Raw genomic sequence first — 14,293 nt, 5'->3', positions numbered from 1 at the left:
CTCTCTACTGTCATTTACGAATATTGTAATTTCTGCCGATGATGGACCCACCAAACTTTTACTTCGAACCTTCACCTTTCGTTTTTAAACTTATTTTTTATATGCTTTTTACATAAAATCGTTGACGTTGAGGTCACCATTTCGGCAAAAGATTTTGAAGTGGGGATAGCAGCATTCATTCAAAGGTAAACGCATATACAGTAACCGCTCCCATCTGTCAACTCCATAGGACATTTTACAGTGGGAAAAAAATAGAGTTGATTTATGGAAAAAGATGCTAAAAAGAAATTCATCAGTTAATTTAGTTAGTAAACACTTTGTCTTTTATTTTTTCGACACGGTTCAGTTTTTAAGAAAAAAAAAGTTTAACAATATTATCCGTTCATTACAGGAGCATTTTTTTAAGCGATGCAATACCAAGTTTTTCCAAGCGAAATTGGAATTCGTCTATTTCTCAGCATCTTTTCTGTTTTTAAGCATGTAACGGAAACGTCGTGAATGAAGAAGATTACTTGACATATCGGAAGAATATGATACATCAAAGATTCGACTGTATTACTCTTTCGTACCATGAACGCCCCATATTGCTCGGTGGCGCTATCCGCAGGAAATAAATACGTTTTGACGCTCTTAGACATACTGATTCCATCCATTGATTTCAGGAAACAAAGGAAGTTAACATAAAACTGAATCATTTTTTTTCACAATCGTGATCTCATATTGAACGTGACAACAATCGCACAACGGTTTTTGTCGTAACTATCAAACTTTTATCGTATTTACCAACGCGAAGAGGAATCAGAGTTATCATAAAATTCCGAGAGATGGCACGACATGATTTGTTCGCTCGGTAACGTCATCTGTTGATCTTTTACAGCACTTGGAAAGTGATCAGTAAAGTAATTCAACGCGAGGGATGAATTTCGTATATTCTTCCAAAAAAATCATTGGATTAGAACTTTAAAATTTAACTATTGAACGGAAATGTGACGGAAGAAAATGTCCTTGAAACTCATCCACAGACATTGGATTCGAACGATAATTCTCAAGGATGTTTACGAGCCAATTTGTGTTTTTCTAACGTGAAATGGATTTGGTTTTTTCCTGAATGCTATTTTTATTACCAAGTGTGGAAAAACTTTGCAAAAATACGATGCAAAATAATTGCCTGATTATTCTTATGACTAATATTTAAATGGAAGTTTTATCGATGGGAGAATGTTCGCACTCTTGGAGAAGGCCGAATCTTATAAAATCCAATAATTCGACGGATTTTCAATGGAATTTTGTTTTGTTTATGACTTTATAGACAGATGAGGGATTAAACGAGCGACAAATGAAGAACGAATCGCTCCTCAACGCGACATTGCGAGACGTGCGAATGACATCGCGGTGACTCGACACTTTTTCGGGAAACATTTTTGATATCTTCGACCATCCGTCGAGGGCGTGCGCGTCGGTTATAAAATCGATTGATCGAATGTGGAGAATTTTGTCCGCCAGAGGTACCTAAAAATTTGAGTGGGAAAGGGAAAAGGCGCTTTGCGAGAGTTTCTCAACGATGTGGGATTTATTTTCGATCGCTCGATTGAAGAAGTGTCCGGAAGTGAGTTCGTTATTATTACTTAAAAAATTTTTCCATTACACTACGTTAGAAATACTAGCAAGATTGAGAAAAATCGTAAACAGTTCTGCAGCAGAGTTCCGTTCACAATGAATTGGTTCGACCGTTGCTCAAGCACAAAAGGCAAAGCTCTCTCTCTCTCTCTCTCTCTCTCGCCGTGTCCCCCCTACTTTCATTCCGATCGTCGCGGTCGCATAAGGACAAGATGTCGCCTGATACGTTTCGCGTACGTTTCTCGAGTTTGTCGAGAAACAGAAAATGGCGATTCTCATAAAAACGTCAAAAGATTGAGACGAGGCACAAAAAATGTTGTGGTCGAGACGCCTGCGGTGTGTTTATCGATTTATTATGAGTGAAAATCAGTTGAAAGAATCTCCAAGTAGTACGAACAGTCTTGTGGTCGGGCTGCGGACGCTGCGTTTGTTGGTGTTCTCGAGAGATATTTCATTCTAGAGAAAGTTATTATCACTCCATCGTGATCAATAGACAGTGAAAATATTACGAAAAAACTCTTTATTTATGGTTCGAAGGGATGTCAAATATCTTTATGCAAAAATAATTTAATTTCTTTTTACAACTTTATAATAAAATTACATCGAACGAAAACACACGAGTGACTAAAATTACAAACTTCCAACTCACTCTTCGTCAGCTGTGCACTGTTTTTTGAGAGTTAGATCCCCAGGTCGATTATCGGTCGAAATTGTTCCCGATTTCACTGGGATCTTACGAAAGTGTCAATACCGCTCGCTTCCCATGGAAATTTAACGGCCAAGCGTGTTCCGAGTCGAAAAGGGCAACTTTGGGCGAAAAATCGGCATTTTTTGTTCCTCGAATGAAAAAAATAATTCCTCCGATCAGCTTTCCAGACACCACACTCCGATGTCTGGAAAAATATCTGAAAATCCAGCTACTTCGATGCAATACTTTTTAAGATATGCCCACTGACTTTGGGAGCGTAGTTTCGGGATAAACGCGTTTAAAGTTTCGGACGACGCTTCGAGCGTTCCGACGAGTTTCGACACCGCACGGTCTACAACTCAGTGAATTGTAATCCAATCACCTCCAAGTTTTCAGGCAACATTTCAAAGATTATTTCGAACGTTTTTTTACAAAAAAGCCATTTATACACGCGTGCATACTCGAATACGACGGTTTCCAACTTTTCCTTTTTTCAATTTGTGTGTTTCGTGTATCAAAAACGTCGTCTCCGATTAATTTGAGCAGCGCCCCGATCGTCTTTTGACGAGTCACAAAAAAATAAAAAATAAAACTGCTCAGATGTCGAGTTATTTAGGGGAAGGCATCTCGCTAGCGTACGGTGCTTCAGTCCATGTTTTCCGAGCGCAAGCGAGCGAAACTTATTTTCGTTGCATATTACACGGGCTGGGGAAACATGGAGCAGGTTCAGAGTGATCATACAAGCAGCGAGGATAACGAGAAGACGTTTTTTATATCTGGCAGAGTGTTATGAGCGCACTCGCTAATTAGGTGGATACTAATAGTGTGGAAGTACAACTACGGGAATGAAATGGTGAGAGTATGATTTCGTACACTCGACTTGAAGCTCGGGAGCTTAAGTTAATTCGAGAAATGAAAGAACGCATGAGAATAAGCGCTAGAAAATTAGTAATGACTTCGGAAAGAAGTGGCGTGCGTCGGGGAAGATCGATTTTCCGTATTCTTGTGATGTGTTCGGACAAGTCGATTCCGAGAGCCCGAGTTCGCCGAGGAATGCCCTGGGGACGAGAACATTTTTGATCTCTCGTTTCTGGTGGAGGCGAGTACGCGGGAGCGAGAAGCCGGCCCCGTCCGAGGAGCCTCGGGGCATAAAACATTTAGAAATTCTCCTCGACCATCGCTCCGGTATTCTTTTCCACGAGTCTCGGGCTCGTCCTCCGAGGATCCTCCGCGCGCATCCCCGTCGGCGGGCGCTAACGCCATCTTACCATTTTCCTTACCCGTAGAACTTCGATCCAAGCGGACTGCGGCGGAGGAAGCTCGAGGGTTTTGTCGATGGCGGTGCTTGTTTACGCCGGGGCTCGCGCGGGGATCTCTCTCTCTCTCTCTCCGTATATTTATACTTTTGTAGAGAGCGGGGTAGGCTTTTCGCGGCATCTCTTGATCGCGCGGGGCAAGGCTTACCGAGGCAAATATTCAATATGCTTGACTGCATTATGTATGTAACTGCTGCTCTCTCGGTTGCTCGGCGAGCGTCGTTCGCGCGCGGTCGTGCTGCTGGTGCGACGGCAGCAGCGACGGCGCACCCTCGATCCTCCACCCTTTCTCGGCTGCTCTCGGGCGCGCGTAAAAGTACGCCGGTGGCGAGCGAAGGGGGCTGCAGCGCTGGCGAGATCGAGAGCGGACCCGAGAGAGATTTCGTTCTGCGCGTAGCTCGTTTTGAATAAACGTCACGCGATGAGGCTGTGAGAGATGAACGGAGACTCAGCGTCGGGTGAAAAAATCGATCGATCGATGCGATATTTCGCTCCCCAGGTTCCTCGTCCCCTCGCACGTATGAGAGATGGCTCCCTCGAGGCACCGCGCTCGGCTCCCGCCGTACTTTTTTTACGCGACGTTTCTCCGACCTGGAGACACCACCAGTTCGCAGACGTTGTTCAGACTGCGTTACAAATGCTCTACGAGGCCTTACTACCGCGGAAGGGAAATTATTTCAGAAGGGAATGACTCGCGGCGAATTTTAGCCTCGTCTCGAGCTGCCAAAATCCTTTCGGCTATCTGTGCTTTTTGCATAAATCGTCGCACTGGGAAACGTCGGTGATGATTCTCGTTGCGTTTCAAAGATGCAAACCTCGTACCAAACACTTACCTGTCAAAGCTTATTTCGCTCGAGCGGAATCCTCCGAGTTTTCCCCGCTGACACGAGCCTCGCGAACACACAACGGGGGAGAATAAACTCTCTCATCCCCCAAAAATCTACTCGTGCATCGATCATCCGCCTCCACTCAAGCCCTCACTTTATTTTGGAGATTTGATGGAAATTCGGGCGAATCGATGTCTCGATAATCTCCACGAGCGAGAGAGCCCCCGAAACGTGGGGTCTGGACGGAGGGAGCGAACCTAAAGTGCACGCACACACGTGTGGCAAAAAATAGTTGGATAAGGGATGGGAAGGGCTCGGTAAATGCGTGTGTGTGTCACCCAGGGGGTCCCGATATCGATCCTCCGTTTCCTCCTTTAACTCAACCCCGGAGCCAGGCCTCCGTCGTACGGATATCGTACGAATATCTTGCAGCATATGTGTGTACAGGGAAAAGGAAAATTGCTGGCAGGTCAACGCTAGGAGAACATTCGAGCCGGACTTTTGTTTTATTCCTGAGGGTGCCCATCCCCCGGCGTCGGGGCTTCCATCGTCCCGAATATCGGCTCTTGCTCTGGGGCGCATACCAACGATTCTTCCTCCGAGTTTTCAATCTCAGCGTCGGAGCTTCGCAGCGCAGCGAATCTTATTTCTGTTACATTTCGAATTATTCGTTTTTGGGAGAGAACATTTTGGCGCGTTTGACTTGGGAGTAGTTCGGTAAACTCTTCGATGGCTTCTCCTGCTCCGGCTTCGAGCAGTATCATTCCATCATAATTCTCAAACGTCGGAACAAATGTTTCAGATTGACTGATCGCAGGCTTCGTTAATAGAGACAAATTCGATGGTTTTTTTCATTCAAGTGTTAACGCAAACAGGAAAACGCTTTCAAACGTGCGAGCACGTCGACGTAATAATTTATAATCGACCAAGTTTAGAAATTTAAGGCGGATCGCGGCTACGCCATTTTTTCACGAATTATATTTTTCGAAAATTTCAAAAGACGGAGCTTACTTGAAATAATAATTTTATCGTTTTGGAAATATTATCGGCAGAGAACCAACGTTTTAATACAATTTTCTTATTAAAAAAACGTTCGAAGAGTTCATTTTGACTAGCGCGGTGCAACAGCTGCCGCTGCCGTTGCCGCTGTCAGTTTTCTTTACAAATTTTATAGGCTATTAAGTCAGTTCACTGTCCAAAGTAGTATTGCGGTGGAAGAAAATGAAAAAATGAACGATAACAAAGTTTACCGGGAAAAAAATGGTCGTTTTGTAAAAATTGACAATAAACAAATGTGGAGAAGCAAACGAATGACGAAATAAGACCAAAGAGTCAAACTGACGTCACGTGTGAACGTACATCGAATGCAGCGTTGCCAAACGTTACCAATCCATTTGTCCTATAATCCGAATGATTTTTCATCAGATATTTTTTAATATTTCAGCCGATTTTCAACGGTAAGGTTCAAAAACTAAAATACTTAGGATTATCCACGAGATACAACGATCGATTTTTTTTTTGCGAAATCTTGGATATAACTTGTGAAAAAATTCGATAACTTTTAACGCGTGTACGACTTTCACGTGCCGGAGTGACGAGTGTCAGAGAAAAGTCGATATTCGATAATTAATTTGATGCTTAACGAAAGCAACCGAAAAACGACCGATTTCGATAGTTTTTGTACTTTTTCCGACCGATGCCTGGTCGCACAATCCGCTAAGGTAGCGTCGAAATTTTGAAAATCTGTCCAGCACGTATTGATCTTTGTCTACAAAAAATATCATCGCGCGTAATCTTGGATAGCGAATATTCAGCCTGCTCCAACGGAGCCTCGAGCCACGAATATGTGGAATAATTTTTTACGAAAGAGAACTTCACCGAGTCCCCATTTCCAGTGAAACGAGGAATCTTGTCCCTGAAAAATGAAAGCTGGAAAAAACATCTGAGGAACTGAACCGAAAGAAAAAATTAAGGGGTTTGGACGATTGGATGAAGTGAGTCAAACGAAATTGATGGTTAAAAGCCTCACGACGAATAACGTTCCATAAATAACGACGACACACACTTAAAAAGTGATCGACTGTCGTAATACTATCTGAAAGATATCTAAATCGGTAACTCTTGGCCCATTTCCGGGGTTCAAAACAATAGTTTGTTTCGTGACAGGCTGTTGTAACGGTTCAATCTCGATCTCGATCTCAAAAATAAAGCACGCGATCGCGAAATAGCGTTAGAGCGCGATTAACCCTCTCAGATCGAGGCCTATTTCAAGTCGAAGGAAATTATTCCCTTCATTATTTTATCTCAAGATACTTTCTAGCTCACGAATCCATTGTGACTTTTAGTTTTTTTACGAATTGACCTAGCACCGAACACCTCAAATACATCACATCAGCTTCCCTTTGAAAGGACACAACGTTTGGAGTATGAAGAACAAATGTGTACTCACTTTTCTTCTGCGATAACTAAAGCACGTTTTCACACAGCGCCAACTCAACGCACGAAACGGCGCGGCTTCATATTGATATTTCGATGAGTTAAGGCAGTTCATCTCTTGGTTTAGGAGTATCGATGGTGCAATCTAACCTTGCTCGATGGAACTAGGCAGTTGGAACTCCGGCCTTATTGACCGCTGCAGTTTTATGGGGCCTGGAAGGGCGTGTTGCGTAGAAGCAACTTGCGGTCCGAGAGGGTTAATGGAAACTTTTTGCACTCGAATTAGTTGAGTGGAATTATTTGATCCTGAATTACCAATGTTTTTTATTGTCCAATATTTGTTGATTTGTATCGGTGAATGGGAGTGCGAATATGCGCACACTTTGTACTGAGGATAAACATGTACAAAAGCACTTGGGTCGCTAAATTTTTCAGGTGTTTACACGCTTTTTCGAAAAGTCGATAAATTTTTTCAAATATACACACATACGTACATAAATATCGCATTTTTAGTATCTCGCAAGTACTAATCTACTTAGTTGTTACCGGAGCGCGATTCGTTCTCGCGGTTGTGACGTTTTTGTTTCATGCCCAAAAGTGCAATGTTCCTAAAACGCTCGAATGCATCGCTCCGCGTCGTTCGGTAGCGTTTCCATGAACGGTGTTCCGGGGCGCGCATCGTTCGATAGATTAGCGATTAGAGAATTTCGAGAGTTGCATTTTATTATTTTCCGGAGGAAGCGTTGACGAAGCGCTTTCGGTCGGCGCGTTGTGAATTCGACTTCTCCGGCAGCCTTTACTTTCAAACTCTTCGTCGGGGCCAGCGCGGGAGGGCCAGCGTGAGAGAGTGATTTCTGTAAACTCGACGGCGTAGCGGCGTCTTTCAACCAAAAGTGTACAGACCGCATACGCGTCGGCGGAGAGGAGCCCTTTGTACAAAAACGGGATCGATCCAACAGCAACGAGTGTAATTACGGAATATATATGAGTAAAGAGCACAAAAGCTACTGTACAGCAACGGAATAAAATACACATAGCCAACTAACGGAGATCGTGTCTTTAACTACTCGAGCCGACGAAGCACCAACAAACAAAGTAACAGAGGGTCTCTAGGCGCGCGGGTGCGCGCGGATCGGAATTCTTCAACGTTTTATTTCTTGGCATCGTTACGAGAAAAAACAAAAATCCAAATAACAGTGGGAGCGGTGAACTGAAAATTGATGTGCGTTAATCGGCGCGTCGAGAGGTTAATTCGATAGTTTTTCCGTCCTCCATTTTCCTTGTTTCCACCGGCGTCAATGTTCCGTGATGAGTTTACGCACAGTAGGAAGAAAAAAGCGACGATTTTCAAGTCATTCGATCCGCAAAATTGACGTTATTTTCATTGGAAATAACCCGAAAAGGAATTTTGAAAAATACTTCTTCGCCAATCGTTCATCGGTCACCAAAATCATTCAAATTCCACGCTTCAGTGATTATGAACGAGAGTTAAACTTTAGAGTTGATAAAATTCCCCGCGCCGGAGCTCCAGCAACCGAGAACAACTTTCGAATCACGCGATGTCGCTCGAACACCGGCGCGATCCGTTTTTCACGTGTCACCGATTCAAAGTGGAAATTCATATTTTTTTTCCTCATTTCTTCAATAATTGATGCACTGATCGATTTATCAACTGAATTTCACGATTTGCTAGTGTCCGCAGAGACTTTTTAAAACAATTCGATTTCTCGTACCCGAGCGGGGGGTACCGTTAGAAGATCGGCGACTCTCGACATCATTTCGATTACAGCATCATCGTGTCGTGGATAATGGTTGGTGGAGGCGTAAAAGAGATAAATATATACACGTCCGACCATATAAATATATACAAAGCGAATTAGCATGGAATAAGAGTATTTTTTTAATACGTTTTCTCAACAACAACAGGTACAGTAAATCAGTTTACCTGCAGTAAATACGGTGTTTGCACATTTGGCTTTTTCCCCCTTCTCACGAGTCGTCACACCAGTTATTAATATTCTCGCGTCGCCGATGTTGCCAGTGCTCACTTTCTCTCTTTCTTCGGTCCATTATTATTCGTTACACTTATTTCCACACCCATCCATTTTCTCTCTCACTCTCTCGTTCAATTATTTGGTTGAATTTGACTTGCATCGTGAGTACTTACAACGAAATATATCCTCGATATTCGTGATATATTTTTCCACGAAGTTTTAAAGCGAAGTTGGGCGTGTGTGAGTGTGTGTCCGTCGTGTTCGTCTACGCGTGTCGCTGTTAAGTGTAAATATCGGATTTGCTGGCGATTATACGCGTCAATAAAATTACGATAAATTATAAGCTATATGCGCATGTTGACATTTTGTTTGGCTGATAAACTAGCTCTATTGCGAACTAAAATGGGGAAAAGCCTCGAGGCAACGAGCGGTCAATGTCAAGCGAAATCATTCGCGCTGCATCTCCGATCAATTTTTTCCTTCGTCACGCTCGTTGCCAGCAGGCTCGCGGTGCTCGGGGAAAAAAAACATGGTCGCGTGACTATGTCCAAGCTTCGTATCGGACTATCGAAAATCAACGTGAGCAAACGAGACAAAAAGATCACTAAAGTACGCTCACATTCGATCCACTGCGCGCCATCAAAAACTCAATTTCACAGTTTTTTCATTTCTTTTGGAAAATTCTATAAATTATATAAATACAGTGACTAAAATGCATTTTAGGTGTATAAAAACATACACATAAAGAGAATACGTACGCATCGAGGTCCTTTCTCGGCACGAGATCCACTGAGAAATGTGATTGACTTCGAAGCAGTGCCGCCACGAGACAACGGCTCATTTTTCATTGAGACTCTCAGCGCACTCGCTCAGAACGAACCTCGAACGATGGCACATCTTACGAGAGAATCTAGTGCGAACGAGGCTACTACTGAATTAAATTAAAAAATGCGAGCATCTCTCCCTCTCTTCCTTTCTCCCCTTTCGTTACCTTATTTATGTACATCTTATTCGTATCGTGTATCGTAAATTGTTATATTTTGTTTGTTTGTTTCAATATTTATTTTATTACGAATAATGTAAATATCTTTTTATCACGCGCAACATGTGAAACGACTAAGAGCAACTTGCCGGAAATATATTTTTGAGGATAAGAAAAAATTTGATTCGTCAACGGAATGATTTCATTTTCTTCCCCGTCGCAGCACCCCGCGACCATGTTATTCCGGCTAAGGCTCGAACACTAGAGAACCAACGGGTGTACTCTAAATCCAATAAGATATGCGTACTAATAAGAGCTTTTTATTTACTTACGCGTACGTTTCAAATACACTATGGTTCAATGTGTATACGCTACATAATATTTACAGAAATGTTAGGGAAAAGTAACGAAGAAAGGAAAATGAATATCTTACGCTTCCAGGTACGCGACGAGGGTTGAGGGAGACTCGTTTTGAGGGCGAGGCTTCAGCAGCTAACGTCAGAATTAGTGTCGCGATGAACGTCGCTACTGAAACCATTTTTCATTGATTTATTCGTCTTAAATTCATTCTCCGGGCCTCGCGGGCCGAGTATCGAGAGAGATTGTCGATAGAGGCGACCAAAAATGGGAAAGAATCGATGTGCTCGGGACAGGCAAGCGGGGCTCGATCTTTCGCGGGTTGCCGAAACACGGAAGGAAAAGGATCCAAAAGGATTCGGGGGAGCAGGAAGGAAGCGTGCACTGAGAAAAGAAATTCGTCGATTCGACGAAATTTCGGTGGGCTCCGGCCTTCTTTGCTCTCGCAGCGAAAATTATTCATTCCAGTCAGCAATTGTTTGAATTGACCGAATTTTTGTACGGGTACATTTTTGTCGAATCGACTCGCCTCTTTTCTCACAGTGCTTCTTACGAATTATGATGAAATAAATAATTTCGTAATAGTTGAGGTTTCGAGAGGCCTTCCGGCCAAATATTGAAAAAATATAAATATTCATAAATATATATTATATGTGTATAATGATATACAAAGGAAAATATGAACGAACGCGTGACGGCTCGGGCGGCAGCTCCGGCCCCTCAAGTTCAATCTTGCTCGAGATCAAAAGCCTCTTTTGACAACGTGCCGCGACATATTTCGTAACAATGATATAAACCCGGAAAATACTACTCGTGGAATGTAGATCGGCCGATATGTTTATCAAGAGGGTTTATAGTAGTGACTAGGAGTAATAATTAGAGACGAAAGAAAAGAGACGCTTGGTCGTGAGCGAGGTATAAATAAAAATCGGCGTAGATGCCGCGAGATATTTTTTTTTCTCGTACCGACCAAAACACACATTTATCGTTAAATCATTCGGAGTGGTTACAGACTAGAACGGTACAGACTAGATTTGGTTGATGCGCAAACAATTGATCGAGCGCGCACGCTTAAATATTCATTATTTCTTCGCAATATTATTTCACAATGCGCTATGTTTATTCGGGCAAGTATACGCAACAAATATTTAGGATCCCCGCAAACGCTGTCGTCAAAAATATCGAATTTCGAGGTTCGATTTTATCGGCGAGGAGAGAAAACGTGAGATGCGCATCGCGATAATTCTCAGCAAGTACCGCGCAGTAATGCCGAAAAAATGCCAAAGTCCGCGACTGCGATGAGATCGTCACGCTTCCCCGGACAACGAGTCGGTCTCGAGGAGCTTTGGTAAAGCAAAAAAAATTTTTTCACCAAGTTTTCATCCGGGCGAACAGCCCGTGGAGCGTTCCAATTTTTCAAATTCCTATCGTTACAAACTCTCGTGTACACCCGTCAGTGATAATCGTTATTGGAAGAACAAGATGCCGGTCGCCGATATCATCGGCACACCGCTGTGTATCGTTATTATTCAATTTAATTTTTATTATTATTATCATTATTATCGTGATTATTATTATTGTTATTAGAGTAATTAATTATATTTCTCTTTTAAATCCTCGTCTTACTAACTGCCCGTTGCATAATCTTAAACTTTTGTTGAATTTTTCATTTTCCGGTTGGTTTGAATTTGTTTGTTCGTTTGTTTTCCTTAAAAAAAACACTCGCTAAGATACGCGTGGGTCCCATGTCCAAAGTGCTTCAAAAATGGTCTACAATCGTTTTTTTTTGTTCTGCGACGCACACGCAGCAACAGCATCCATGTACTTTTCACATTCACAGCATTTATCTTGTTTCATATTTTGTTTCGTTTTGTTCGTCTTCGTAACTAACTTATCGGCGCCTCGCGCGCTTTCGTACTCGCTATTTTAACTTTCTCTCTCGCTCCGAGCACGCACACACATACGCACACTCACGCACGCACGCAATGAAAAAGTATACATTTACCGAGCGCTCTTCTCGAGGAGCCCCTCGCCTCCTGTATATTACCCACCCATCACACGTGGATATTTTACGAAAATGAAAAATACATTTTTCACATCCGAAAAAACCCGTAATGCACCGTTAATTAACAATCGCGTTTCGACAAATGCTAATTTTGCGATCTATTTTTTTATCTTCATTATTATCTCGTCGAGGCTCAAACTTTTCTCTCTCCCTCCCTCACTCACTCTCTTTCTCTCTTTCTTAAGGTCTCTGCCATGCACACTCGCTTCCGGATACGCTGATGAACAATCGATTCCCATCATTTATACGTGTATAGATATATTTCCACAGTTATCCACGATATTTTCGAACGTAACTGCCCATTAATATTGCAGTTGCACCTATGAATTTACGGGTGCGAGTAACGATCTCTTCCCGTACGTATATATATATATATATATATATATGTATACAATATAAATGAAGGCGAATTATTAACAGGGTCACGGAGGAAAGTTTATTGGAGCGTCGTTCGCGCGTGCTGTTACGCTACCAAGTCGGAGCTGGCTTAACCTTTCGATTTAATGGATATCCAGCGACTCGCTTTTCACCATTCCGGAGAAGGTTTCCAGGCCACCCAAACTTGACGCAGCCTTGATACGGAAATTTTTACAGATAAAATTATTATTCTGCCGGATATTCGATCGTTTCGAGGCCTCGCGAGAGCTCGGAATTTCTGTAAAAGTCAAAAATTTTAATCGCGAGTCAGATGTTGTGTTGTTTCAGTTTCTCTTTCTTCGATATTCGTTTCTTGATCTCTCGTTATTCTTCGTTTCGGGGTAAACAAGCACGAGATATCGCACTAAACTTTGTCGGTTAGTCCCCGAATTGCTCCAGTTAATTTATTGTGGAAATTACACTTGGCAGGAGAGTGCACGCACGACTCGATCTTCAGCGACGAGCAGCAATGACGCGAGTCCTCCATTCTCGATTCTCTCTACTTCGTAACCGCAACCCCAACGGTTTTTTGTGTTTCTTTCGATCGTTGAAACTTCATTGAATTACTGATACTCCTACTTGTGTTTTTTTTGTCTGTTTACATGATTCAACGATCAAGTAGGATGATAAAGAGTTATAGAAAAACGGGAAGAGGCACGAGAGGTGAAGAGTCGAGGAAATAATTGTTCCATTCCGTTAACGGGTGTGTCGCCGACTCGTCGGAATTGATGGTCGTCATATTTCGTTGATCGATGAACTCGAGTGCGCGATCAACGCGGGTGTCCCGATATGCGCCATCGATTTACGAAATTCATGCATTTTTCTTATTCCTCTTTTTCACAAATGTGTACCGACGAAATGGATTTCGGTCGAGTCGACGATAATTTAATGAAATCCCGTTCGTTGGAGAATTTGAAAAATTCAACTCCAATAATGGAATCGCCCCAATGTTTCATTGGGAAAAATGTCATCTAGAAATGCCTGAAAACGCATCGAATCTAATGATTTTGATGATCGAACCAAATTACATTTATCGAGGGTACTAAATTACGAAGAAATTTCAGGTGGTTTCCGTCCCCATGAAAAGTGTGAAATCGTCGATGCCCATAATTTCATTGGCTCTCAAAGGATCGAGCTCCGATCGCAACAGGCCGAACAAACTCCGCACCCTCGTAAAACTCGTTGATGCATACGAGAGGTGAAAATGACAAACGGTTTATTAGCAAAGACAATGATAATTCTACGTACCGCATTCTCTAATGTTCCATCACAAAGTAATTACTCTATAGAAGGATGTTTGTTAACAAGTTCAAAATCACCATAAACGACTAGTAAAGTTTCTATTGGAATGGGAATCGGGATGAAAGAGGGGACGAGCTTACCTGCAGTTCTGGCATCTCGCAGTGGGCTTTTTCCCCCGTTGTTGGAGTCTCGTAATTCCTCCATGCAATCCCCTCAGAATCTGCCCCGCTTCTCACCTTTTCCTCTTTCCAAACCTCCTAATACATACAACCACGCATCAACAAATTTACCACTACCAAAATGTACTCTATGCCGTTATTACCAGTGTTATTACACGTTACTACGATGCTTG

At 42.6% G+C, this 14,293-nt stretch overlaps 1 protein-coding gene and 1 long non-coding RNA gene across 2 annotated transcripts in view; both read left to right on the top strand.

The window, feature by feature from the left end:
• Window positions 1-46: 46 nt before the first annotated feature.
• LOC122406594 (uncharacterized) lies at window positions 47-633 on the top strand. The gene is made up of 2 exons (XR_006260018.1): window positions 47-185; window positions 392-633. It is a non-coding gene; the product is annotated as an uncharacterized lncRNA (long non-coding RNA).
• A 663-nt stretch (window positions 634-1,296) lies between these two features.
• Window positions 1,297-14,293, top strand: part of LOC122406592 (uncharacterized) — a 49,601-nt gene continuing 36,604 nt past the window's right edge. The window contains exon 1 of the mRNA XM_043412128.1: window positions 1,297-1,606. Within this exon, the coding sequence (XP_043268063.1) occupies window positions 1,562-1,606 (45 nt within the window). The 5' untranslated portion in view covers window positions 1,297-1,561. The remainder of the gene's footprint in view (window positions 1,607-14,293) is intronic.

This window comes from Venturia canescens, chromosome 2 (genome assembly GCF_019457755.1).
Source record: "Venturia canescens isolate UGA chromosome 2, ASM1945775v1, whole genome shotgun sequence".
Lineage (NCBI taxonomy): Eukaryota > Metazoa > Arthropoda > Insecta > Hymenoptera > Ichneumonidae > Venturia > Venturia canescens.
This window is presented reverse-complemented; position numbering and strand designations above follow the sequence as displayed.